This window comes from Amblyomma americanum, chromosome 4, assembly GCF_052857255.1.
Source record: "Amblyomma americanum isolate KBUSLIRL-KWMA chromosome 4, ASM5285725v1, whole genome shotgun sequence".
NCBI classification, from domain to species: domain Eukaryota; kingdom Metazoa; phylum Arthropoda; class Arachnida; order Ixodida; family Ixodidae; genus Amblyomma; species Amblyomma americanum.
Window position 1 is genome coordinate 71,092,956 of NC_135500.1, and position 27,639 is coordinate 71,120,594.

At 47.9% G+C, this 27,639-nt stretch overlaps 1 protein-coding gene across 1 annotated transcript in view; it reads left to right on the forward strand.

The window, feature by feature from the left end:
- LOC144129564 (uncharacterized) overlaps nt 1-27,639 on the forward strand; it is a 920,144-nt gene that overhangs the window by 54,074 nt on the left and 838,431 nt on the right. The window contains exon 3 of the mRNA XM_077663706.1: nt 26,600-26,724. Within this exon, the coding sequence (XP_077519832.1) occupies nt 26,600-26,724 (125 nt within the window). The remainder of the gene's footprint in view (nt 1-26,599; nt 26,725-27,639) is intronic.

Below are 27,639 nucleotides of genomic sequence, written 5' to 3' on the forward strand. Positions count from 1 at the left end.
ATAGAAGAGAAGTATGGCTCTTGGTTGCCTGGCAACGATTATGATTAACTTGAGTGCAATTTGAGTTCGTGAGGGAGCATGAATGTTTTACCGTGGAAGCCCACCACTCTTTTTGTCAGTCGATCGCTTTGCCTATATTCGAGACTCACATTATGCAGAAGTTTTTACCTGGCAAGGATTATGAGGAACTTGAGTACAATATGCGTGATTCGTGAGTGAAGGATATGGTTTAGTGGTGAATGAAAGAGAAGTGTGGCTCTAGGTTGCCTTGTAAGAATTATGCAGAACTTGATTACAGTTTGATTGATTAGTGAGTGAGAGCGTATGGTTTAGCAGCAACCTCCTCGCAACCTCTTCTAGTCTCACACTCTTCTGCCTCGTAAGCTCTTTTATCCTTCCGTTCTCCAGCTTCGCGAGCTCTGTATCCTCCCGCTCTTCTCCTTCGCGACCGTCTGTGCAAGCTTGCGCCCTTTCTTCTCTCTGCCTATCTGCATCCTGTCTCTGCATTTTCGCTTCCTCGTCATAGAGGCGCATCGCCTCTTCCTGTTTAACCCTTGTTTGAGCTCCTGTTCTAAGGTTTTTGCGAAATTCATACTTTCTGCCATCGAGAGATGGGAAGGATCCGAGACAAATCAAAAAGGAGCGAGGAAAAAAATCCTTCCATACGCTCGCCACTTAACTTTGTCACAGATCCCCAGAAAATACTAGGGCCTAAAGAATGGACTAGGCGACAGGTGTAACCACACAGATGCGCATTTATACACCCTACGTGATACAACCACCAGCACACCAAACTAACTAACCTCACACAAAACACAGACTAGCAATTCACACGTCGAGACCAGGGAACACTACCATCAGCATCTACTAATGTAGTTCTTCTACTAGCGTTCGCAGTTCGTGCTCACGGCCCGGTGCTGATGCAGCGGTGCATGGGTGTAGTAGCCTGTGTCGATGTGGTGATCGAAGTGCTCAAGCTGGCGTCGCTGCCAGCTTCGTTGGCAGCTTCGTACGAGCACCCGGTCTAAGTGCCCCTTGATGTGCTGCTGGTGATGTTGCCGTTGGGGGCACCACCTGCTTGAGTGGCAGCAGCGCTTGCGGCACCCCTGGCTGTAGCAGGTGGTTGTGTCATTCGCTGACTTCGCTGTCTCGCGCGTTTAAAACTTTGGCATTGGTACACGGCATCCTTCCTGTGGTCTTCATCTCCACCAATCATCAGTTCCCACCTCACCAGGTACTTTTTCTTCTTTAATCTTCCATTTATACACACCATCTTTATCGCCATCCTCGGCGTCTTCTTGAAACATCTTTCGTGCTTACTTCTATTTCAAACCCCCTATTATATGTGACTGAGGGCATTTGGCTAAGCATGGAATGAAAGATTAGTTTTGCTCTTGGTTACCTGGCAGGAATTATGGAGACCTTGAGTACAATTTGACTGGTTCAAGAATGAGGCGTATGGTTTTGTGGAAAATGAAAGAGAAGTGTGGCTCTTGGTTACCTGGCAAGGATTATTGAGAAATTCAGTCCAATTTGAGTGATTCTTGAGTGAGGTCGTATATTTTAGCAGCAAATAAAGAGATTTGTGTCTTTAGTTACCTGGCAAGGATTATGGAGAACTGCAGTAAAATATCAGTGCTTCGAGAATGGCACGAATGTTTCATCTTGCCAGCCCAGTAGTGTTTAGGCCAGTCGATTTGTATGCCTATTGCCGACGCACTGATGACACAGCGTTCATTAACTGGTAATGGTTATGGAGAAGTTGAGCACGATTTGATTGGTTCTTGAGTGAGGTTTTATGGTTTAACTTCAATTGATTGAGAAGTGTTGTCCTTCGTTACCTGGCAACGATTAAGGAGAACTTGAGTAAAATTTGAGTGGTTCGTGACTGAGCGCGAATGTTTTAGCATTCACGCCTACCACTATTTATGCCAGTCGATCGGTACGTCTACTGCCGACTCACTGATGGGTTACCTGGCACAGATTATGGAGAAATTGAGTGCAGTTTGAGGGGTTCATGAGTGAGCGCGTATGAATTAGCGATGAATGACATAGAAGAGCGGCTCTTGTTTACTCGGCAAGGATTGTAGAAAACTTGAGTACAAATTCAGCGGTTCGTAGAGTATGAGCATATGTTTTAACGGCGAATGAAAGTGTGGCTCTTCTTTACATGGCAAGAAGTATGTCAATCTTGAGTACAATTTTAGCGGTTTGTGAGGGAGGCTGTATGGCTTAGCAGCGAATGAAGGAAAAGTGTGGCTCTTGGTTACTTGGCAAGCATAATGGATAACTTGTGTAAAATTTGAGTGGTTCGTGAGTGAGCGCGAATGTTTTAGTGCTCCAGTCCACCACTGTTTCGGCGAGTCGATGGGTATGTCGTTTGTACTCGCAATGATGACGCAGCATGCATTACCTATCAAGGGTTATGGACACCTTGAGTACAATTTAAGTGGTCCGTCAGTGAGCGCGAATGTTTTAGCGTGCCAGCCCACCACAGTTTACGCCAGTCGATCGGTATGCCTATTGTCGACGCTCCGACGACGCAGCATTGGTGACTTGGCAACGATTATGGATAACTTAAGTACAATTTGAGTGGTTCATGAATGAGTGAAGAAGGAAACCAGCGCAAAAGACGAAGACACAGGAACAGGGAACACAGGACACCGCTGGTTCCTGTGTCTTCGTCTTTTGCGCTGGTTTCCTTCTTCAATCATGTACCGACTGGCCCAGCTCTCCACTCTACTAATTCATGAATGAGGGCGTATGTTTTAGTAGCGAATGAAAGACATATGGTCCTTGGGTACCTGGCGAGGATTATGGAGAACATGAGTACAATTTAAGTGGTCCGTAAATCAGGGCATATGGCATAGCGGCGAAAGGGAGAAATGTGGCTCTTGGCTATCCTGGCAAGGAGTATGGAGAACTTTAGTAAAATTTGAGTGGTTCTTGAGTGAGTGCTTATTGTTTACCGGTGAGTAAAAGAGAAATGTGGTTCTTGTCTACTTGGCAAGGATTATGGAGAACTTGAGTGCAACTTTAGTCATCCGCGAGTGAAGGCGTATGGTTTAGCGGCGAATGAAAGAGAAATGTAGTTCCTGGTTACCTGGCAAAGATTGTGGAGAACTTGAGTAGACTTTGTTGTTCGTTAGTGAGGGCGTTTGGGTTAGCAGCGAATGAAGGGGAAGTGTGGTTCTTGGTTACCTCACAAGGCATATAGAGAACTTAATACAATTTGACCGGTTCGCGAGTGAGGGCATATGGTTTAGCAGCAAATGAAAGAAAAATTTGGCTCTTGATCACTTGGCTTGGAATATGGAGAACTTGAACACAACTTATTTGGTTCATGAGCAAGCGCGAATGTTTAGCGTGCCATCCTACCACTGTTTTGGCCAGTCGATCGGTATGCCTATTGTCAACCAACCTATGATGCAGCATGGGTTACTTGGCAAGGATTTTAGAGAATTTGAGTACAATTTGCGGTTTTCGTGCATGAGGGCGTAATGTATAACAGCGAATGAAAAAGAAATGTGGCTCTTGGTTACCTGGCAAAGTGAAGTAGGACTTGAGTATAATTTAAGCGGTCCATGAGCAGCGAATGAAAAAGAAGTGTGGTTCTTGGCTACCTGGCAAGGAATAAGTAGGACTTGAGTAAATTTTGAGTGGTTCGTGACTGAGGGTGTTTTCATTTAGCAGGGAATTAAAAAAAAAGGGGCTCTTGTTTACCTGGCAAGGATTATGGGGACCTTTAGAACAATTTGAGTGGTTTGTGAGGAAGACCGTTTGGTTTAGCCTCGAATGAATTAGACATCTAGCTGTTGGTTGCCTGGCAAGGATGATGGAGAACTTAAGTACAATTTAAGTGGCCCGTGAGTGAGGACGTATGGCTTAGCGGCGAACGAAAGTGAAGTGTGGTTCTTGGCTACCTGGCAAGGACATCGAGAACTTGAGTGAAGTTTGAGTGGTTCGTGACTGAGGGCATTTGGTTTAGAGGCGAATGGAATAGAAGTCTGTCTCTTGGTGACCTGACGAGGATTTTGGAGAAATTGAGCACAATTTGAGTGAGGCGAGAGTGGGGCATATTTTTTAGTGGCGAATAAATGAGAAGTGTGGCTCTTGATTACCTGGCAAGGATTATGGAGAACTTGAGTATATTTTGAGTGGTTGAATGAAGGCGTATGGCTTACCGGCGAATGATAGAAAAGTGTGGCTTCAGGTTACATGGCAAGGATTATGCAGACCTAGGGTAAAATATGATTGCTTTGTAAGTCAACACGAATGATTTAGCATGCCAGCCCACTACTGTTTACGCGAGTCGACGGGTATTGCTATTGTCGACGCATTTTTGACGCGGCATGCATTAACTGGCACTGGTTATAGAGAACTTCAGCACAATTTTAGTGGATCTTTAGCGACAGTTTATGGTTTAGCGTCAAATTATTGAGTAGGAGAGCTTGAGTAAAATTTGGGTGGCTGGTGAGCTAGTGTGAACATTTTAGCGTGCCAGCCCACCACTATTTATGCCAGTGAATAGGTATGTCTATTGCCGTTGGACTGATGATGCATCATGGGTTACCTTGCACGGATTATGGAGAAATTGAGTACAGTTTGGGTGGTTCAAGAGTGAGAGAATATGGTTTTGCAGCGAATTAAATAGAAGTGTGGTTCTTTCTTACTTGGCAAGGATTGTAGAGAACATGGGTACAAGTTCAGAGGTTCGTGAGTGAGGAAGTACGGTTTAACAGCGAATGAAAGAGAAGTGCGGCTTTTGTTTACCTGACGAGAATTATGTAGAGCTTGAGTACAATTTGAGCGGTTCGTGAGGGAGGGTGTATGGCTTGGCAGCGAATGAAAGAGAAGTGTGGCTCTTGGTTACTTGGCAAGAATATGGATAACTTGAGTAAAATTGGAATGGTTCGTGCGTGAGCGGTACATTTTTCTGTTCCGGTCTACCACTCTTTAGGCCTATCTATCGGTATGTCTAGTGTCGATGCACTGATGATGCAGCATGGGTTACCTTGCTAGGAATGATGGAGAACTTGAGTAAATTTTAATCGTTCCCGTGTGGGCGCATATGATTTAGCAGCGAATGAAAAAGTAGTTTGACTCATAGTTTCCTGACAAGGAAAATGGAGAACTTGAGTACAGTTTGAGTGGTGCTTATGTGAGGGCGTGAGGTTTAGCGGCGAATGATAGAGAAGGGCGCCTCTTGGCTACCTGGCGAGGATTGCACAGAACTTGAGTACAACTTGAGTGGTTCGTGATTGAGAGCGTTTGCTGTAGTGGCGAATGAAAGAGAAGTGTGGCTCTTCGTTACGTGGCAAAATTTATGGAGAACTTGTGTACAATTTGAGTGGTTCGTGAGAGAGGGCGTAGGGTTTGGCGGCGAATGAAAGAAAACTGTGGCTCTAGGTTACCAGGGAAGGATTATGGGGAATTTTGGTTTAGCCCTGATACATGAAATAAACTTTGAGTGTAACGAGAAATTATTTTCTGCCTTAATTGTTAGTAGAGGAAACAGCGATTACGAAAAACCTTTATTGCGTATAATCGAGAGCCCTGGTATCACATATCCGATCTGTCCCCAAATGAAGACCACAGGCTGTAAGCAGGCATTATTCTCTGGTTTAAGTACACAGGAAATATATATGACAAAAACTTATTGAGCATCCATACTAGATCACTGAAAGAAACAATTGCAATTCAAATTGAAATGCTGAAGTTTGGACTTGCCCATTCCGCATAACACTGTGGAAGGACTCTAAGAACGCAGGACAGAGAGGGACGTTGCAGTGACCGCAGAGGTACCTTTTCTTGCTGCGGCTGGAGAGACTTCGACAGCGGCTTTCGTAATTTTGGTAGCTATTTTTTGTGAAATGGCACCCTCCACCTTGCCTCTTTCCAGGGACACATGATGGAGCACTCTTTTTAATACATGCTGCCGAAAGATTGTTCGACGGCCAGCCTCCGCGTTTCGAGCTCTGTGCTGCTTCACCGCGAAATCTGAGCGCCTTGGCAACACGACGACGGAGCACAAGTTGGTCCATATATATCTGCGCATGTTTTTCAAACCTCCTTTCGATCCAGGCGCTCACATCTACGGAGTTTAGTATGTGAAAGACGATTCTAAAGCAGCCCTTCTTGTTTCGGACGTCATTTTCATACATTGAAATCAAGAGATCCAAGTGGTCGAAACCTACCATGTGTTTATTGGAAGCTTCCACGGAGTACGGCCTGGTGACATCTGTGACATTCCTTGTGTGTGCTACGAGGTACATTCCTTGTGTGTGCTACGAGGTACATTCCTTGTGTGTGCTACGAGGTACATTCCTTGTGTGTGCTACGAGGTTCCGCGTTCGACGGCGCGGCGTAGACGGAGACCCAGATGACAGCGGCATCATCAATTACCCAGCCATGCTCTGAGTGACGACCAGAACGAAGGGACCCGCCGCCGTCGCCGCGGGGAAACGGGCTTATCCTCCCCAATTAACGTGGCGGTTCCAGGGGCGGCCCTCGCAAGCACATTCCAGGACAAGGGAACTGTCAGCGGGCCAGAGCGCGCCTTACCTTGAGGAGCGAGTGTCAGTTGATGGATGGAGAATGGAGGCCGGAGACCCGCGGGAACTGTCAGCGGGCCAGAGCGCGCCTTACCACAGCCGACGCTATGCGCTACCTCGAAGACAACATTCTTTCCCTCGGACTCAACACGTGAGGGGGGCGAGACAATAAGTGCGGTGGTATGTTTGTGCGCCCAAGTGAAAGCCCTAGCCCCCCCTCCTTCCCCTCCGGCGTGGGCGTCCTCACCCTAGGGAGTGTGGAGAAGAGGATATAAAAATCGAGAAGCAGTACGGAAGGGGAACGCTCAGGACGACATCGTTCGCCAAGAGGGCCTTCAGCGCCGAAGCCCGACGGCGTGCAGCTTCTGCCAGCAACCGCTCGAGCCCAACTCCGGAGCCACTCCATCGCCCCCACGAAGTCGTCGGCACGTAAGCTCGGACGCCCCAGCCTCGGATGTATAATCTTAATCATGTGTAATTATTGAATATACCTGTTTGTTTAAACTGAGCCATACGGTGTCTCTTTGCCTCTCCGTCCCGTGTGGACCTGCGCATTATGGGGGTCATCACACTGGTGTCAGAAGTGGGGTCTCAAAAGCAAATGTCCTCTGAATGCTGCGACATTCATGACTTCAAAATTGTAATCAAAAGGGAAACACGGGACTGATTGTGGGACTTTTACCCCCATTTGAGAGGCTTGAGGCACCGGAGGGCTTGAAAAAAAGTCTTTATCTGAGGGAGCTCCCACTCCACAGCCGTCGCTCGGAGCAAGCATGCTGGCATTAGGAAGCGTCATTCCGACGTTTACGGGAGATAAGACAGGGGTTCCAATCTGCGATTTCTTTTCCATGCTAGAAGAGATTGGGAAAATGGGGGGATGGTCCGATGCTCAAATGCTGGGAATGGCGAGGTGTAAGATGGCAGGAGCTACTCATGATTTTGCATGGCGAGACGAAAAAGTAAAATCCACAAAATCATTTGCGGAATTTAAGAAGCTCGCGTTTGAGCATTTTGACACTGAACCACGTCACGTGCGAGTACAGAGGTTCCGTGACGCCGGACAGATGGTAGGGGAGGACGTGCGAACGTTTGCGTCGCGGCTTCAGCGCTTAGCGCGCGATACGTTAAGCAGGGAGGAGGAAGGAGACCAGCTTAAGAAGAAATACGCGGAGGATATACTTAAAGAGGAAATGACCGCTTTGTTCGTGGCTGGTCTGCAAGACCCCGTGCGCCGGTTCGTGCTCTCGCGCAAGCCGAGCAATTTCGACCAAGCCGTGGAGGCCGCATTGGATGAGGAACAAAATGAGGCGTTAACGACAGCCGCAGCGAGAGTACGCGTCATAGAGAGAGCGGTGCTCAACCCTGAGGTTGCTCTCTTGACAGAGCGGTTAGATCGCTTAGAACAGCTGCTATCTCAGCAGGTAGAACGCCAGGTTGAAGCGCGCGCTCAACAGCGCCCATTCGCTGGAAACCGGAGACCGCCACAAAGCTACAGGCGCGGTATGCGAGAGTTTGAAGAAATCGTATGCTTCGCTTGCCAGGGTCGCGGACACATCGCCAGGTTCTGCCAAAACGTGCGCCGTGGGGAGCCACAAAGAGAAGCAGGCGAGACACGCCCTAAGCAAGCCTACAGCGGGGCTCCAGATACCGAGACAAAAAACTAGATAGTCCTCCCCAGCCTGAGGAGCGTGGGGAGGGAGCAGTGGATGATGAGGTGGTTGTAGTTTGTGTGGCCGACGAGGCATGCCCTGTTGTGCGTTGCAAGTTAAATGGTTGTTGCATGGAATTGTTGATAGATACGGGGTCAAAGGTGACATTGCTTAAGGAGAGCAGTTTTAACACGCTTCGAAGGAAGGGGGACCGCGAGGTGTTGGAAGCGTCTGGTGGTATGGCAACCAAATTTGTAGGCATAACGGGGGATCCTCTTGGCATAAGTGGACTCTACCGGTTACACTTCTCTCTCGGCGGAATTGCATTGGAGCACCCCTGCTACGTATGCTCGGACACGGTGTCTCTGCCAAACGGAGTGTCAGGTATATTAGGGCAGGATTTTTTGAGAAAAGGGAAGGTAGTAGTCTCATTCTCTGAGGAAGAGGTTAATGCGGGCGGATCAAAAGTTCTGTTTTTGAACAGGAGAGGGGCTGAGATTCGCGTTACCGATATTGACACCCGTCAAACAGTGGGATCTTTGGAGAAGGTATATTCGCGGGTTGCCGTCAGGCTGATCGATGAGGCGGTCGTCCTTCCTTGGTCGGACCACATTTTGTACGCGTTTGTGCCTTCAGATGTAGAGAGCGGCGCCGTGGGAGTGCTTGAGCCGGTCGACTCTCTCAGCAATGGCCTGAAGGCAGCCGCGTGCCTCGTGACAGTTAATGACGCCCACAGAGTGCCCCTACGGGTGGTTAACTGTAGCCAACAGCCACTGAGTCTTCCCAAGAACAAAACAGTGGCTTTCTTCACCTCTGCGATAGAGAAACGTGAGCCCACCGATACGGTACTCGCAACTGTAGAGCATGCTAGTCCTTCGGCTGCTCCAAAGGGGTCGTTCGATCTTTCTCACGTAAAATCCAGGGAGAGGGAGGCTCTGGCTGGTTTGCTGAACGACTACTCGGAGGTATTCGCCGCGTCCAACCTGGATTTGGGCTGCTGTGGCGTTATAAAGCACAGGATAGAAACCGGCACTTCATCGCCCGTTTACCAGCGTGCGTACAGGATTCCTTACTCCCAACGTGAGGAGATAGAGCGGCAGGTGCAGGACCTGATTGATCGCGGCATTGTCGAACACTCAAAGTCACCCTGGGGAGCACCAGCACTATTGGTGGAAAAGCCAGATGGCTCGTATCGATTGGTAGTGGACTACCGCAAACTAAATGCCGTAACTCGCATCGATCCATACCCCATCCCCAATATACAGGAGACGCTTTCTCAGCTGGGCTCTGCCAGGTACTTCACGGTAGTGGACATGGCGGCGGGATTCTGGCAGATAGCAATGGATCCGGCAGATGCCGAGAAAACGGCATTCAACACGCCCTCAGGGCACTATGAATGGAAAAGAATGCCGATGGGTCTGGCCAACAGCCCTGCTGTCTGGCAGAGAACCGCTGATGTTATCCCGGCAGGTCTTCTGGGGAGGCTGTGCTTCGTGTATATGGATGACATTATCATATACAGTGACAGTTTTGATAACCATTTGCGCGATATTGAGCAGGTTTTGGTGCGACTAAGAGCAGCGGGTCTCAAGCTGAAGCCCTCTAAGTGCCAATTCCTCAAAAACGAGGTGAAATACCTCGGGCACGTTGTTTCAGCTGACGGCGTGCGACCGGACCCTGAGAAACTAAGGTGTGTCTCGGATTTTCCATCCCCGACTAGCGTCCGCCAGGTCCGGCAGTTTCTCGGCCTGATCGGTTACTACCGAAGGCACATAGAGGAGTTCGCCAAGCTCGCTAAGCCGCTCACCGCCTTAACAGCCAAAAATGTCGCCTTTCGCTGGGACGAAAACGCGGAGAATGCTTTTGGGGCCCTGAAAAGGAAGCTAATGAGTGCACCGCTGTTGCGCCACCCGGATTTTAATTTGCCCTTCGTTATGGCCACAGATGCGTCAAAGTTCGCAGTTGGTGCCGTGCTATCTCAGGTTATCGAGGGCAAAGAACATCCCGTTGCTTTTGCTAGCCGACAGCTGAGCCCCACAGAGCAAATGTACGGAGCTACGGAAAGGGAGTGCCTCGCCGTTGTCTGGGCAGTAAAGCACTTCAGATGCTACCTTTACGGCCGCAAATTCAAGCTAGTCACAGACTGCCATCCTCTGAAATGGGTGATGAGTGTCAGAACCCTAGCTCGCGACTCGCTAGATGGAATCTACACCTGCAGGAATACTGCTTTGAAGTTGAGCACAAGTCAGGAAAGACACATCTGAATGCTGATGCACTCAGCCGCACAGCTGCCGTGGCAGCTATAGATGAGTTTGTCCCCGTAGTCGACCCCGCCGAATTACGCACAGAGCAGTGCAAAGATCCTGACCTGAAGCAAATAATCGAAAGCTTAGAGGGCGCACTGTCTCACCCCAAACAGCTAGGTTATTTCATTGACAAAGACGGCACCCTGTGTCGGCGCACGAGGACAACCAGGAAAGGGAGACCAGAGAAAACCGCTTGGGAGAGAGTCGTCATACCTCGGTCGTGGACAGAAAGGGTTCTTCGCGCGTTTCACGATGCGCCATGCGCCGGTCATTTTGGCGTAGCGAAGACACGCAGGCGTGTGGAGCGTTTGTACTTTTGGAGTGGCATGCGACAGGATGTTAGAGACTACTGTGCGAAGTGTCATTCCTGTCTCGAAAGAAAAACACCCAAGGGGCGAAGACCAGCTCCAATTCAGCCGTTCTCTGAGGTTTCGGCTCCCTTCGAGCGGACAGGTATGGACATAATGGGCCCATTGCCCACGACCACTTCCGGAAACAGGTACATTTTAGTATTTGTCGATCACCTTTCAAAATACGCGGAAGCGGTAGCACTCCCAGATCAGAAGGCAGGCACGGTTGCAAGAGCATTTGTCGAACAGATCGTGCTCCGACATGGACCCCCGAGGCAACTCTTGACAGATCGGGGAACGAACTTCGTGTCGCAGCTAATGAGGAGAGTTTGCGAGCTGCTTAAGATCGCTAAGAAGCAGACAACACCGTACCATCCGGCTTGCAACGGCGCGGTGGAGCGACTGAACCAAACCGTGGCCGGGTTCCTGTCGCATTTTGTTTCGCGCGACCAGCGGGACTGGGACTTGTAGCTCCCGTATGCAATGTTTGCCTACAATTCCGCAGCACACGAGAGCACGGGGAATCGCCATTCTTTCTTCTCTACGGCCGAGACCCGGACCAGCCTAGTGAAGTGCCAGAGGGCCCCCGTCGTGTCCCATACGCTTTACTGGACGACTATAAGGTTGAGCTAGAATCGCGCTTGCAATTGGCGAGGGACATTGCAAAGGAGGCCTTAAAGAAAGCGGCGAAGCGCAGGAAGGAGGTGCACGATCGCAATGCTAGAGACGCGCCGTTTAATGTGGGGGACAGCGTGTACATTGAAAACTGCCAAAGGCAGATTGGGCTAGCTCGTAAGTTCCAGACGAAGTGGAGAGGACCGTGCGAGGTTGTCGAGAATCTTTCTCCGGTAAACTTCAGAGTCCGAGACGTAAACCGGCGCTTGATAAGGATACACGCAAATCGCCTCAAGTCGGCACCGGTTCAGTATTCAGGAAATGAGGAAAGGGAAAGCGCGGATTTTGATGGGGACAGAAGTGAAGCGGAGCGCGCAGATAGTTCGCAAGAAACGCCCTCTCCTGCATTTGTTCGGCAGGCGCCAGAGGTGACGGCCGGAATGCCACCGGATTTACTTCATGCATTGCTAGAAGAAGAAGCGCGCGAGGTTGCCGCGCAGATAACGCCAGGAGAGGCTCCTGCCACGAGCCCTCGCGAGTCCCAAAGCAGACAAAGGGTCACAGACTTACTTAGTATGACTCATGAAGGCCGATATCCGCTGCGAAATCGGAAAGCTAAGTCGGACTAATGGCGTAAACAGAGCGGAGTTTTGAACTGGTTAGAATTGTGTAATGCCACAGCTCATAACATTGCTATGTGCTTATGTGTTAAGTTATCGGAGTTGGTAGTTAAACCTTTCTGTCATTAAGTAACACCTTCACAGGAGAGCATGCGGAGCGCATGCAGAACCTGCCCTACTTCCTTTCGTTATCTATATTTTTGTCTGTGCCGTGATCGTGCTAGAAGTGGGAGCTCCTTTGTAACTGTGGTAAATTTATTTCGTCCAGTTTGGACTAGAAAGGAGAGGCTTGGGTGCTGAGTTTCATGTTTATCTGTAAAAGAAGATCAGTGCTGCCCCTGGAGACGCCAGTTATGACAGCGGAGGCATAAGGTGTTGTGCAGTGGTGTTGAGTGCAGCGAAAAGTGTTTTGTCGGACGCACTGTGCGAGGCGATTCAGAAAGACAAGGGGAGCTGCGTGGACTCAAATGTTCGGAGAACATTCTTCTGGAGGGTGAGCGAGTGTGACATTCCTTGTGTGTGCTACGAGGTACATTCCTTGTGTGTGCTACGAGGTACATTCCTTGTGTGTGCTACGAGGTACATTCCTTGTGTGTGCTACGAGGTACATTCCTTGTGTGTGCTACGAGGTTCCGCGTTCGACGGCGCGGCGTAGACGGAGACCCAGATGACAGCGGCATCATCAATTACCCAGCCATGCTCTTTGAGTGACGACCAGAACGAAGGGACCCGCCGCCGTCGCCGCGGGGAAACGGGCTTATCCTCCCCAACTGGCGTGGCGGTTCCAGGGGCGGCCCTCGCAAGCACATTCCAGGACAAGGGAACTGTCAGCGGGCCAGAGCGCGCCTTACCTTGAGGAGCGAGTGTCAGTTGATGGATGGAGAATGGAGGCCGGTGACCCGCGGGAACTGTCAGCGGGCCAGAGCGCGCCTTACCACAGCCGACGCTATGCGCTACCTCGAAGACAACATTCTTTCCCTCGGACTCAACACGTGAGGGGGGCGAGACAATAAGTGCGGTGGTATGTTTGTGCGCCCAAGTGAAAGCCCTAGCCCCCCCTCCTTCCCCTCCGGCGTGGGCGTCCTCACCCTAGGGAGTGTGAAGAAGAGGATATAAAAATCGAGAAGCAGTACGGAAGGGGAACGCTCAGGACGACATCGTTCGCCAAGAGGGCCTTCAGCGCCGAAGCCCGACGGCGTGCAGCTTCTGCCAGCAACCGCTCGAGCCCAACTCCGGAGCCACTCCATCGCCCCCATGAAGTCGTCGGCACGTAAGCTCGGACGCCCCAGCCTCTGATGTATAATCCTAATCATGTGTAATTATTGAACATACCTGTTTGTTTAAACTGAGCCATACGGTGTCTCTTTGCCTCTCCGTCCCGTGTGGACCTGCGCATTATGGGGGTCATCACACATCCATTGCTTTGTTTTCTTTTCTGTTGCACCTTCTGGCGGTCCTTTCCGGCTGCCGTCCTGCATAGCTAGAAATAACGTGAACAAGCGAGATTTCCAGCCACCTTGTTACTCAGATGTTGTCTGCTCAGGTGCAAATTGATGCGCTTCCCCTTCCGTCCGCCTTCAGCTCCTTGCAGGCGGTTTGCACGGCATGTCCCAAGAAACATTCCTCCATCGTGTCTGATTTTCCGGGAGAGGGCCATGGATATGAAGAAGTTATCGGCGAAAAGTTTATGATTTTTCTCGTCAAGTCCCTCGGACAACCTGATGAAAACATCTCCGGCCATAACAAATTCGCCTGAAACATTGCATCTCCCGCCAGCTGCCCCTTGGTACACCTCAAATTGATAAATGTAGCCATAACTTCTGCTCTAACCCGCCCCTTGACGCCCCAGCGTTTCGGCTCACTTGGGAGGTATTTTTTTATGAAGGAGCGCCTCTTTGATGGAATCACCATCTCGTCCACGGATTGATATTTCTCAGAGTCAACTGCCGATCAAAATAATTTGCCTCGGAATTGTCATCAAAGTCAGGTAAGAGGTCTAAAACAGCATCGATATCCTCTCTGAGCAGTTCTTGCTTTGAAGACATCTTGGAAAACTCGTTTTTCCTACGGTCTCCGAAAATGCGGCACTTATACACACCCAAATACTTCCTCAAAAGCTGACTCAACCGCACCCATAAAGTGCGGCAAATTGCAAGCGCTTCCAGCCCAGGTCTGGCTTTCTGCGATAACAATTTTTTTGGTGCCGCTGCAGGTGAGGCTACCCAATTCATGCATAATGCCCCACTCAATGACACCTGTTCATTTCCTTGTATTAAGCCCATAGTCATGAAAAAATGGCAACAAAAGCAGATAATATAGACCACCAGTTCTGCTTTGCGCAGATAGTTGAGTCCAAGAGCACCATAGCGTGTCGAGCAATTATTTTTTGTTTTTTGCCACATTGACTGACCTCTATCAAGACTACTCGCTTAAAGACAGAGTTTCTTACTATTAATAGTAAGAAACTGTATGCATTCAGAGCCTCGCGCTTCAAAAAACATGGACAGCAAGCGCCATCTGTGTAACAGTTTAGAAACCTTGGCGTGTCCTCAAATGAGGACACCCTGTATCTAGTGACTCGCCGCAAGCAACTCAACGACTTTTATAGCAGGATGAATATGTGTCCTCACATGAGGCCCGTATGCATATGAGTTAGCGGGAAAAAAATAGAAGTGTGGCTTTTGGTTACTTGGCAGGAATTATGGAGAACTTGAGTACAATTAGAGTGATTAGTTAATGAGGGTCACGATTCCCTGGAAAACACTCGGGCCTAAAGAATGGGCTAGACGACAGGTGTATCCACACAGACGCATATTTAATACACCCTACGTGACACAAACACTTCCACAAAAAACTAACAAACCTGACACAAAGAATGCCAATAACCACGTCCCGGGTAAACTAATACAAGCGTCTAGCAGCATCGTTCTACTACTAGCGTTCGGAGTTCGTGCTCACGGTTCAGTGCTGATACAGCGCTGCAAGGCTCCAGTAGCCGGCATCAAGGTGGCGTTGGAAGTACTGAGGCTGGCGTCGCTGGCAGCGTCGTTGGTGGCGTCTTAAAAGCTCCCGGTCGAAGTGCCCGTAGAGGTAATGCAGCTGATGTTGGCGTCGATGGCACTCTACGCACAGGTCCCAACAGTGCTTGCGGCACCCCTGGCCGGAGTAGGTGGCTTCGTCACTCATTGACTCACTCCACAAAACGAGTAAGGAACGGCAGGAGACCCACGTTGCGGCGCTGTGCAACTCTAAACCACTAGAGCAGTAGCTGGCATTGCTCTCTTCATTCCCAGGCAATCCTGAGCTGCCGCATCTTCCGCTTCTCTGTTCACCCCCTTCTGACCTGGCGAAAATTATGCATAACTTGATTAAAGTTTGAGTGGTTCGTGACAGCACGATTGTTTTAGCGGCAAATGAAACAGAAGTGAGGCTCTTGGTTACCTGGCAAGGATTATGGAGAACTTTAGTTCAATTTCAGTGGTTCGCGAGCGAGCGTGTATGTTTTAGCGTACCAGCTTTCCACTGCTTAGGCCAGTCGATTGGTATGGCTATTGGGGACGCTCTGATGATGCGGCATCAGTTACTTGGAAGGTCTAGAACTTGAGTACAATTTGAGTGGTTCGTGAGTGAGCCTGTATGTTTTGGCATCCCTGCTCTCCAGTACTTAGGCTAGTAGATCTGTATGCCTATTGCCGACACACTGATTATACAGAATCAGTTGCCTTGCGAAGATTATAGAGAACTTGAGTAATTTTAAAGTGGTTCGTGAGAGAGGGCGTATGATTTAGCGGCTTATGAAAGAGAAGCGTTGCTCTTGGATACCTGGAAAGGATTATGGAGAACTTTACTTTTGCGGTGAATTAAAGATAAATATGGCTCTTGGTTACCTGGCTAGGATCATGGAGAACATGAGTAAAATTTTTGCTCTTCGTGAGAGGGTACACAATGCTTAGTGGCGAATGGAAGAAATGTGTCGATCTTTTTACCTCCCAAAGATAAGGATGGACTTGAGTAAAATCTGATTGAATCGTGAGAGAACGCGAACGGTTTAACGGGCCAGGCCGCCACTGTTTATGCCAATCGATCGGTAGGCCTATTGTCGATGCACTGATGATGCAAAATGGGTTGCCTGGCTAGGGTTATGGAGATGTTGAGTATAATTTGAGTGTTTCGTCAGTGAGGGCGTATGGTTTAGCAGCGAATGAAATTGTGTGGCTCTTGGTTACCTGGCAAAGATTATAGAGAACTTGAGTAGGATTTGAGTGGTTTGTGAGTAAGCGCGAATGTTTATCTTATCATCCCACCATTGTTTAGGCCAGTCGATCGGTATGCCAATTGTCGATGCACTTATGATGCAGTATGGGTTACCTGGCGATGATTATGAAGATCTTCAGTACAATTTGAGTGGTTCTTGAGTGCGGGCTTACGATTTAGTGGCTAATGAAAGAGAAGTGTGGCTCTTGGTCACCTGGCAAGGATTATAGAGAACTTGAGCACAATTTTAGTGGTTGGTGAGTGAGCGTGTATGTTTGGGCGGCGAATGAAATAAAATGCGGAATTTGTGTACCGTTTGCATTATTGGCAATGTTTCCGTCCGCAAAATGATAGCATGACACTACGCGCCCGCTGTGCTGCAGCAACAGTGTTCGCAGTGTGCAAGAGAGGAATATTGCACTGGTGGTCCGAGGTGAGCGATGAAATGTTATCGAAAACGCGACAAAATCATGCATTCGCCACAAATAAGTTGTTCAGCCTCCATCTATACTTCTCAATTTTTATACAATAAAATTTACACAAGGAAAATACCTGTAAATACAATAAGTTATTATGTTATCTGAATTATTTTGCAGTATTTAATAAAATAATGTATTATATTTGATTGCCGCATGGGCATTCACGGACGCTTTATCAGAATTAGGATGTTTCGGCTGTTTAGATGATCATGTCAGGTAGTTTCAGCGTGGATTTTTATTGTTGATAGGTCTTCCTCGAACAAGCAGAGCTAAGTGCGACTATTTTCGTAATAAATATTGGCATATCGACTGCTTATCGACGGCATACTTTATTGCATGCTTACTGCATCGGTTTGTACGCAGGTTTTTCTTATTGTTCACTTACTTCTACCATCGAATTGCGGCCGTGCATCCGCGATTAGATACCGTCCCTTCGTTCTCCGAAGCCGGAATGCGGTTAAGCCGTTCACGCCCTTCACTCGCAAGGCAGTGCACGTGTACAGAAGAGGGCAAATACGGGCTGGTTGGTACATGTTTTACGAATTTGGAAAACAGCGCAATCAAAGACGAGACACAAGAGAAGCACAAAACACCAGCGCTGAATAACAACCAAATGGTTTATTGCTACAGGTGAGGCAGCATACAAATGAAATGGCACGAGTAACAACACAAAATAAGCATGAGAGAAAGATACCGCACAACCACACAACTTGACTAAAAAAAAGGGGGAACGTCACTGATTAAGATACGCAAGTTCCTTTGATAGTAGATTTATCGATGTGCTGCCGATACAGGTGTTACCGAGCTTTCTGATATGGAAAGCCTCAGAAATGAGCCTTGTGGTCTCATCTTTATAACGGGCGATGATAGTGGTCCTATTGAGGTGCGCTTCGCAATCATCACACCCAGCACAGTGCGCAGCAAGATGGTTTCTGCGAGACTTGTTCTCTATATCTTTTGCATGTTCACGCAGTCTATCATTGATGCATCGTCCCGTCTCACCGATGTAGAAACTGCCACAATGCTGTGCACTGTGCTGGGTGTGATGATTGCGAAGCGCATCTCAATAGGACCACTATCATCGCCCGTTATAAAGATGAGACCACAAGGCTCATTTCAGAGGCTTTCCATATCAGAAAGCTCGGTAACACCTGTATCAGCAGCCCATCGATAAATCTACTATCAAAGGAACTTGCGTATCTTAATCAGTGACGTTCCTCTTTTTTTTTAGTCAAGTTGTGTGGTTGTGCGGTATCTTTCTCTCATGCTTATTTTGTTTTGTTACTCGTGCCATTTCATTTGTATGCTGCCTCACCTGTAGCAATAAACCATTTGGTTCTTAGTCAGCGCTGGTGTTTTGTGCTTCTCTTGTGTCTCGTCTTTGATTGCGCTGTTTTTCAAATTCGTAAAACATGTACCAACCAGCCCGTATTTGCCCTCTTCTGGAATTCATTTCTTCTACGTCGGGCACTTTTCTACCCTCTTTATGCCTCCGCTCTTCAGTTATATGTGTCAACCTTTTGGCCGCAACCACATGCCGGGCTCGTCTTCTCACGTTTTCAATCAAGAACTCTTATCTGCCTCCTGATGTTCTCAGCTTATTTGGGGGACTCGCACCTTCAGATGGTCATGCAAAGCGAGTGTGCCACATTCTGCGATCTGAGACTTGGAGGCAAGCCAGGTTCTACACCGAGTGCCTGAGCATCGCGTGCAGAAGCGAGTTATCTACACAAGCAGGGTACAAAAGATATGGACAAGACCTCCGATTGTCATCTAATACAGCAGAATTCATGTGGCGCCAGATAGTTCCTTGGCTTCCACGGAAAAGGAGACCTCCAGGGCCCGTTTAACAGGAAGTGGTTGTGCTTGGCAACGTCAACATCCCTACGAAAGTCAACAGCCTTCTCAAGCAGGGACCGAAGTTCTGTGAACATCCGCGTCTGGACAAAACTGAGCTACTTTCTCTTGTGCGGACGGCTGCAAAAAGAGCCACCATAGATGACGCCAACAGGTGCATCTTGGAAGGAGTTGAGTGCCTCCCAAAAGACGTCAAGAAAGGAAACACACGTCTTCTCACCTCCGCTGCGGAAGTCCTCAGAGATGCAAAGGTGAAGCTACTACAGTCAGACAAGGAAGGTGGCTTTGTCATCGTGTCTAATGGCCTGTACAAAGAAAAGGCTCAAGAAGCAGTCCAAGCCAACTTCAGGGAATTAAAGTCCGTCAAACCTGCCAAGGTGCAAGAAAAAGCGGTCCAGCTTTGTGAACAAGCCGGCCTCTCGAGGCTGGCTTCGTCTGTAGGGTCATCGAAAGGAACCTGCCTTTCTATGTTCTTCAGTGCGAAGACACACAAGGATCAGTGCCCATTCCGCGCAATCGTGTCTGAAAGAGGCACGTGGCAACGTGAAGTCGCTGTTTTCTTGCAGAAGTGCCTTTCTCACCTGGAGGTGGACGACCCATTCCTCATCAGGAAGCCCGAGACTGTTTCAGACTTCCTTCGGGAAGAGTGCCCACCACATGTAAGCGCTTTCTCAATTGACGTGAAGGACCTTTACTATTCCTTGCCTCAGCGCTCTGTGACCGCGGAAGTCAGCCTTTGCATCGACCGCTTTGGCGTAACAAAATTCCAAAACGCATGTGGAATGGACGTTAGCAGGTTTTTAGAATTGCTAAGTTTTTACATGAGATCAACTTTTGTCACTATAGACAGCAAGTTTTTTATCCAAAAACAAGGAGTCTGCATTGGCTCGAGCATCGCTCCTGTACTAAGCGATTTACTTCTAGCAAGTTATGACAGGCGTCTTCGAACTAAGCTCGATGACGCGCCCATTGTTAAGATAATGCGATATGTTGATGACTTTCTAATTTTATATCGCACTAATGACGCACAGCAAATGGTTGCAGAGATTTTTGATGTGTTCTGTTATGAACTTAATGACCTCCATTTGACTTCAGAGCTCCCCTCTAATAATAGGCTCAGGTTTTTAGAAATGGAACTGACAATTTCTTACAACCATATTTGTTGGGCATACTCGCCGCGGTCCAGGAAGAGCCTTCTCCCTTCACGGTCAGCTCACTCGAAGATTGTTAAGCGCGGTATCGCTAAGGCATGCCTAAGAGCCGCACTGCAAAGATCATGTCTCCATCAGACAAAAGGCAGTTTCCACGCACAGGTGAACAGGCTATCTGCAGCAGGATACCCCACGAAGATGGTGTCAAATGTTGCTGAGTCCCTGCTTGCAGAATTTAGTCTGCGAAAGATCAAGGGCACCGATGCGGGTCTGGCAGAAAGAAAAAACAGTGTGCATCCCGTATGTGCACAAAGTTTCGCACAATCTAAAGACGATAGTGAGCAAAGGAGGCATTAGGCTGGTTTTTTCAGCCAGGAATAAACTTAGCGGATTGTGCAAGCGAGTTAATGAGGATAGAAGCAGAAAAGGCTGCCAGAAGAAGCATAAGCGGAAGTTCGTTCAGTGTCGTGTTGGTGTCGTTTACAAGATCCCGACCTCTTGTGGCAGTTTCTACATCGGTGAGACGGGACGATGCATCAATGATAGACTGCGTGAACATGCAAAAGATATAGAGAACAAGTCTCGCAGAAACCATCTTGCTGTGCACTGTGCTGGGTGTGATGATTGCGAAGCGCACCTCAATAGGACCACTATCATCGCCCGTTATAAAGATGAGACCACAAGGCTCATTTCGGAGGCTTTCCATATCACAAAGCTCGGTAACACCTGTATCAGCAGCCCATCGATAAATCTACTATCAAAGGAACTTGCGTATCTTAATCAGTGACGTTCCCCCCTTTTTTTTAGTCACATTGTGTGGTTGTGCGGTATCTTTCTCTCATGCTTATTTTGTGTTGTTACTCGTGCCATTTCATTTGTATTGCTGCCTCACCTGTAGCAATAAACCATTTGGTTGTTAGTCAGCGCTGGTGTTTTGTGCTTCTCTTGTGTCTCGTCTTTGATTGCGCTGTTTTTCAAATTCGAAAACACGTGTACAGAGCCGGACAGATTCTTGTACAGCCTCTGTAACGCAAATCTAAGGTTTAAAATATTTCAAAACACCAAGGGAGTATGTGGCCTACATGGAGCACATATTCGAGCAGGGCAGTTGGCGAACAAACACAATGGCTGAAGAAAGAAAGAACTACTTCAGTGAAAGACAGCGGCTTTGAATTGAATCGGATGAAATAAAGGACCCGTTGAGGAATTAGATAAGCGACGCAAAGAAAAAGACGCTGAAAAAATCAAGGAAATGTGGGAAGGAAATCACAGGAAAAGAAGAACAGAAGAAAAATCAATATCAAAGGCCAAGATAAAGACAAATACAGTATCTGAAAATGGGCAAAATATCTAAACGTTGAGCACAGTTTTTAATTCATTATTTTGAGTGATCATTACATAGACAACGCGTTTTGGGTGGCAATTCCAGAAGCTATTGAATCTCGTAAATTTTGGAGAAAACATTTACACAAAGAAGAACACACGAGTATGGGCGCTGAACTCAATGATGGCCGCTTACAAAGCGTAAAAAATTCACGTTTGAGATCTAAAGCTCGTCTCAAAGATTGTTCAGCACTGTGCCCATGTCAAAGAGATTCATAAATTATTTGGATCCTTCTCTTCTTGCATGGCGATAGATTTCAATCTTGTTATCGCAGGGACATGGCATGTGGGCAGTAAGCGATATAGAGAGCCCGCGAAAAAGTTTCTATGCTGATCTTTTCGCCGTGACAGAAATATTATAGCGACATGGGGAAGCACAGTTTAAGCGGACCCAAACAGCTTTTCCAGTCCATCTGTCCACGCAAATAGGCTTTAGGTTCCGCGCCTTATTAAAGCCACCCGTGGCGTGCGTCATTCATCCGAGGTAAGAAAACAGCACCCAAACGAGCAATATTATATACCAAAAACGCCCTTACAATCCTTTAAAAACATGGGCACCTGTTTCTGATTAAATGGCTGAGAGAACCGGTTTCTATGTGCGGTCGCAACAATGGCAGCGCCACGTGCGCGGTGCAGGGAGCGGATAGGCAAAGCACAAAGCCGGCGACAAATGGACTTGTGCTGGTTTGGCCGCAGCAGCGTTTCTTCTCTTTTACTTCGTAACATAGTACACTACCTACAGACAACTCGCTCTGACAAAAACGCGACCACGCTCTTAACTGTAACTGTTACAGGCATCGTAGCGTTCATTGCTTTTGTGCATAATAGCTGGTTCAAGGGAAGATATACATTGTGAAGCTTCGATATTGCGTGGACGTTTCTGCGTCGATAATACGCACGCAGGCGGTGTCTTGTAAATGCTGTGCATCCTTTTGAATCTTTTTGTAACGATAGCTACATTACGGCAGCATTTCGAGCCTTCAGAGTGGCGACGCCGCCACCCTGTGGCTGCGCCGCTACGCTGCCACGTGTCACAGTGTCACGTGGTTGGTAACGTGGTGCGAAGTAGCTGCCGGGGGCGCGGTGCCTTGGCTGATCACGTGGTTCGTCATGTGATATGTCACGTGACGAAATTTAACTCGGCCAGCTGTAGCTACCGCGTCACTCCCGGTTTAACCAGAGCTAAACCACCGCCAATTATTTCTTGTCTGTTTTAGTTTTTCTGGCTACGGTAACATTAACAGCAATTTCGATATACGCGGCCTCGCCTGTCAGCGGATCGTCATAGGCGATGGTGGCTTGTCCAGAGAGCGCAAGCGGACTCTTTAGTACCATAACAACCGCGCACATACGGCAATCAGACCATCGCTTACCACCGCTACTTCCCTGAGGAAAAACATTTTAAGGCTTGTGGGGAGCCGCACTCATGTTCTGGTAGGCCAGTCGGCTTCGGATTGCTGTGCAACGTGTCCTATTGAGAGATTTTATGCGCCCATGCGATGGCATTGTCGTTCGTTCTGGCTTCTTAAAATCTAAGTTAGTTTGTCGAAACCGAAGCTCAGTGAGTAAACAGAGAAAGGTGAGTTTTGATAGGTTGAAAATTGCGGATTTCCATTGCTTAAAGAAAAGCTGAAGGCCTTTTCGAAAAAAATCAGTTCTCTACGTCATTTTATAGCTTTTGGTCCGCTGAAAAAGAATATCTCACTCAGAAAGAGGGGAAATAAACGCAAAAAGCTGTTCTTTAGAAGAAAACGCGCCCCGTCGCCTCAGGGCGCCGAGCGAACGCCGCTCTTGCCCGCGATTGGACGGGACTGTCGTGACGTCATCCACGGGGATCAGCTGCCGGCACCGACGGCGTTGCTGCGTAGCGCGTTGCTTCAGCTGGCTTTTAAGGACTACGTTTTAGAAATTATGGTTAATTCAAGCAGTGTTGAACAGTTTGGACTTTCACCATGCATTTTCGAGCCATCAGCAGCTTCAGAAAACGGCGGAATCAACGGAATCAACGACGCCGCGGAGTGCGCGGGCAACGAAAGTCAATTCGCGACATTTTCACGTGTTGGAAATCTCGACTGGCTGGGTGGATGGGTGGATGACAGATTTTATTTCCACCGGAAATGGAGACCCCTTACTACTCACCGCCCCTGGCACGCAGGCCTGGAGGACGGGGGCCGGAGCCTCCGTGACTAAAGGCAACAAAGAGATTTGATCTATTCGCGGCCTCAGACGCAGGGCGGATTGGCTTGTTTCTGCCGAGCAGGTTCTTCGTGGCGCAGCAGGGCTTCCCAACTTTCTCTGCTGTCGATATCCACGTCGACTCCGGGGTAGTCAGCGCATCCCATATTCTTTGGTTCCGGGTAATTGTGAAACCGCCGGACTGTCGGAACCTGGACGAGCGCGCGCAAACCTAATCCGAAATCGTTGAGAACTACAGACTAAATAGAAAACTGGTGCCACCACCGGATAAAAAGCGAAGTAATAAAGAAGCGACCGCATGGCGGTGCCTGCAAGCCGGAAATTTCCTTAACCCAGAATGGGCCTTTCACGTTCTACCAGGGTAACACGAAAGCCAAATCTCGACTGATACGTATGTTTTGCGTAGGTGCTTGCGGGTGCATTTCTTTTGTGTAGGTGCATGTGCAAGTGGCAATTAAAAAAATGAAATTTCACCGAAACGTTGTTGTCTACCGCTGCTGCATAAAAACCTGACCACCAACATCTTTGCGGCGATAGCTAGTCTGTGTGTGTCTTCTCCTGGCATTAGCTGCGTCTTTTTTTCGCTGTTTTTTTTATCTTGACCAACTTCTTGTAACGCCTGTAAATATGATCTAATTAAGATCACCGGGAAGCTTACACGAGTCGCGCGAGGTAAAGCATTTGTTTGTTCATTTATTTATAGTTACTTGCCTAATTACTACCGAAGGCCTTTAAGGACTACAAAGAATGCCAAACTGGATGAGTTGGAGTAGGTGCACTGCTGTACCGCAGCGCGAAGAGACGAGGTGACCGGGAGGAAGCTTCCGTCTGCGCTTTCCTTCTGTCGCATGTTCGGGCTACTGTTCAACGATGAAACTTCTGCACTTACCCCCGTACGTTGTTTTTTTTGCATGCTGAACACGCTTTTGAACAATAATTATGGCTGCGTTTCGGAGCTCGCAGTGCTTCTCATCAAAACTAGTGTGCTGCGAGATATAATTGCTGCTGTTGCGCATCGAGATAACCAGCAGAATTACTTGTGGATGATATGCATGTATGCGTACCGCGGCTAGACAACTTTGCCGTTCTGACTCAAGGACAAATGAGCACGAATTATGGCGCCATTGTCGATCGGCAGCCATTACCAAGCGCTCATGAATGCAAATGTTTGCTTTGCTTAAGTATACTAGGCTTACATAATCGCTGTTTTGCTCAGTTAGGTGCAGCTAGGGGTGCTGCACGCTGATGAAAGATTAAGAGAATTGCTTGTGGTGCCACGAGGTACAAGCAATCAGGAAAAAGCAAAAAGAGGCAAAGTGCGTAACCAGCTCAAATGAATTCAAAACTGTGCCTCAAAGACAGTGCTGGAAGTGGCCTTGGCTCAGCATGGATGTGAACCAGCTGAAAAAGGCAAAGAGTTTACAAACAAGAAAGTAATATTACGAAAAGAGAAATATTGATGCACATATTTTGTGCAGGCAGTTTCGGCATGCTGCGCACCACCAGATTGTCTGGTGAACGTGGAAGAGGCTGGGGGGAGAACAAACGAAGGATTCTACCAAGCTGTGTTCTGAGCGCTGTTCGAAAGAAGTGACATGCCAAAACTTGTTTATATACATGTAGGCTTCAAGCATTGCACAGAACGCCTGAATCAGAGAAAGTGAACGGCACTGACAGAAGATTACGTTGATCAGTGGTTCGCAGCCAATGCGCGCGCCGCAGCGAAGCTCGCGCAGCCGGACGGCCGGCCGACTCTCCGTGAATGGCGTCACTTCCGCCAGTTCTCCCTCTTTGCCGTCCCCCCACCCGGCGCTTCCGGAAGCGACGAGGGTGTGTCGGCGGAGGGTTTTTAAGTAGCGATTGCAGCTCTGTTTGCGGATAGAATCGGGAAAAAATTTACGCACACGAAATTCAAGGTCCTTTCTTCCCGACCACAGCGTTCCACGCGATTTGAAAACCGTTTCAGCTTCCCTTTAAAGATATTACCACATAACTGTAATCTTAGGACGATCGCGTTAAGAGTCCCGTTGTACAGAAAATTCGGCGTCGTTGTAGTCGGAATCGCCGTTGTGAGTGAAAAATCCCCACAGAAGCAACATAGGTGGGCAGACTAGGTCACCTCACTTTATTAAGGCATCACAACCGGCCCATCAGAGACGATGAACAAATCGACCACCCTGACAGTTGGTAGCTAAAATATTGAATTTTGTTGAGAAGTTTCTGAGAAGGAGCAACATTAGTGGCAGAAGCTCTATCGATGACAGTATCTGCCGTCGCAGGACAATCGCCTAAATATTACACCACTGCGCCATGTGTTGTTGCCCCGCCGCGGTGGCTCAGTGGATAGGGCGCTCGACTACTGATCCGGAGTTCCCGGGTTCGAACCCGACCGCGGCGGCTGCGTTTTTATGGAGGAAGAACGCCAAGGCGCCCGTGTGCTGTACGATGTCAGTGCACGTTAAAGATCCCCAGGTGGTCGAAATTATTCCGGAGCCCTCCACTACGGACCTATTTGTTCCTCTCTTCTTTCACTCCCTCCTTTATCCCTTTTCTTACGGCGCGGTTCAGGTGTCCAACGATATATGAGACAGATACTGCGCCATTTCCTTTCCACCAAAAACCAATTATTATTAATATTATTATTATTAAGTGTTGCATGAGAAGTATAAGACTGAATCAATGTCAAGTTGATGATGACCAATTCCGCATATATAATCGTTATCCCACTAAAGCTATCGCGTCGTACAGTTAAGGCGGAGCTTAAGTGGCCTCTCCAGTTTTTTTTATAGTAGACAAGTCAACCGTAACCAACTGTATACGCTACACTTTCAGGCATTCCATAGAAAACATTTTTTTCGGAATGCATTGTGGCGTTATCGTTTAGGCAACTAGTTTAAAATATTTCAGTGGGTCTCGTCGGTTACAAATAATGCGTAAAATAGAGTTGGTCTCGTCGGTTACAAGTAAAGCGTAAAACACCTCTTTTGTTCATCCTTGTTCTCGATGAAACCAAAAAGGAACGTGATTTATTGCGATAGAGTGTATTCCTGAACGATCTCATCTTCAGTTAAAGGAAGAAAATTTTATCAGGTATTTCCTAAGTCGTCGGAAAACTTTTTTTAGCGTTATGATAATTGCTGTTCATTAAGTGCCTTTAAAGTCACCTATTTTTTAACTTTGCACAGGTTCATAGAAAAAGACAGCGAGGACGACGTGCAGACCTCCCTGGTATACATGATACTGCTCAGCGCTCTGGCTCTTCTCGGAATCATGGTTATTTTTGTCTTTGCATTGGCTGCTGCTAGCTCAGGTAAGGTTTGTTTGCGACACTTCACATTCATCATAATACAGCGCAATGTGAAGGAACTGTTGTAAGATAATACTGAGGTTGACGATTTGATTTCAGTCTGATTTTGAAGCAACAGTTGGCTGAAACATAACCATGACAAGCATGTTCCACCTAAAGTTGGTTGTGTTAAGAACAGAATAGGCAAATTTGCAATAATTCATGTTCTCAGTATCATAGTAATCATCAGAGCCCGTAGTTATTTCAGACATAAAATATATGACAACATATTACAATAAATGAGGCGTTGGTTTCTAAATGTAACCCAGGAAAACAATCGAGTTCAACCACGAAAACTCGCGTAAAAGATAGTTTCGCATATCCTAAACGCACAATTGGTGTTAACTTAGTCTATGTGGTCAAATTGACAGCTTGATGATAAGTTAAAAATCAATTTGACATGCGACACCTCATGTGAGACCGAACAATAAAATTCACGTAACACGAGAACGCACAATTGGTGTTAACTTAGCTTATGTGGTGAAATTGATGGCTTGGTGATATATTAAAAATCAAATTGGCATGATCTCACATCATGTGAGACAGAACAATAAAATTCACGTAACAGGGTACGCAGACGGGGATCAACGATGGCACCTAGCATATCCTAGGAAAGGATACCTAAGGCGTTTTTTCTGCTTGAGATCACTCATACGAGCGTCAGAGCCGAGCAGAAATTTTGCTAGTGCATCTTGCCTGTGCATCGCTCGATGCCATAACAACTTGACGCCAAGCCGCAAGAATTTGTCACAGGCCATCCACAAAATTTGACCATGGCGGACTTGAGCAAAAATCGATGTCCAACCTGAATTGTGCGTGACTGACACAACGGTGTCCTCTCAATTTGTCCCAGACATTAACCAAGTTTGGCCCGACCTA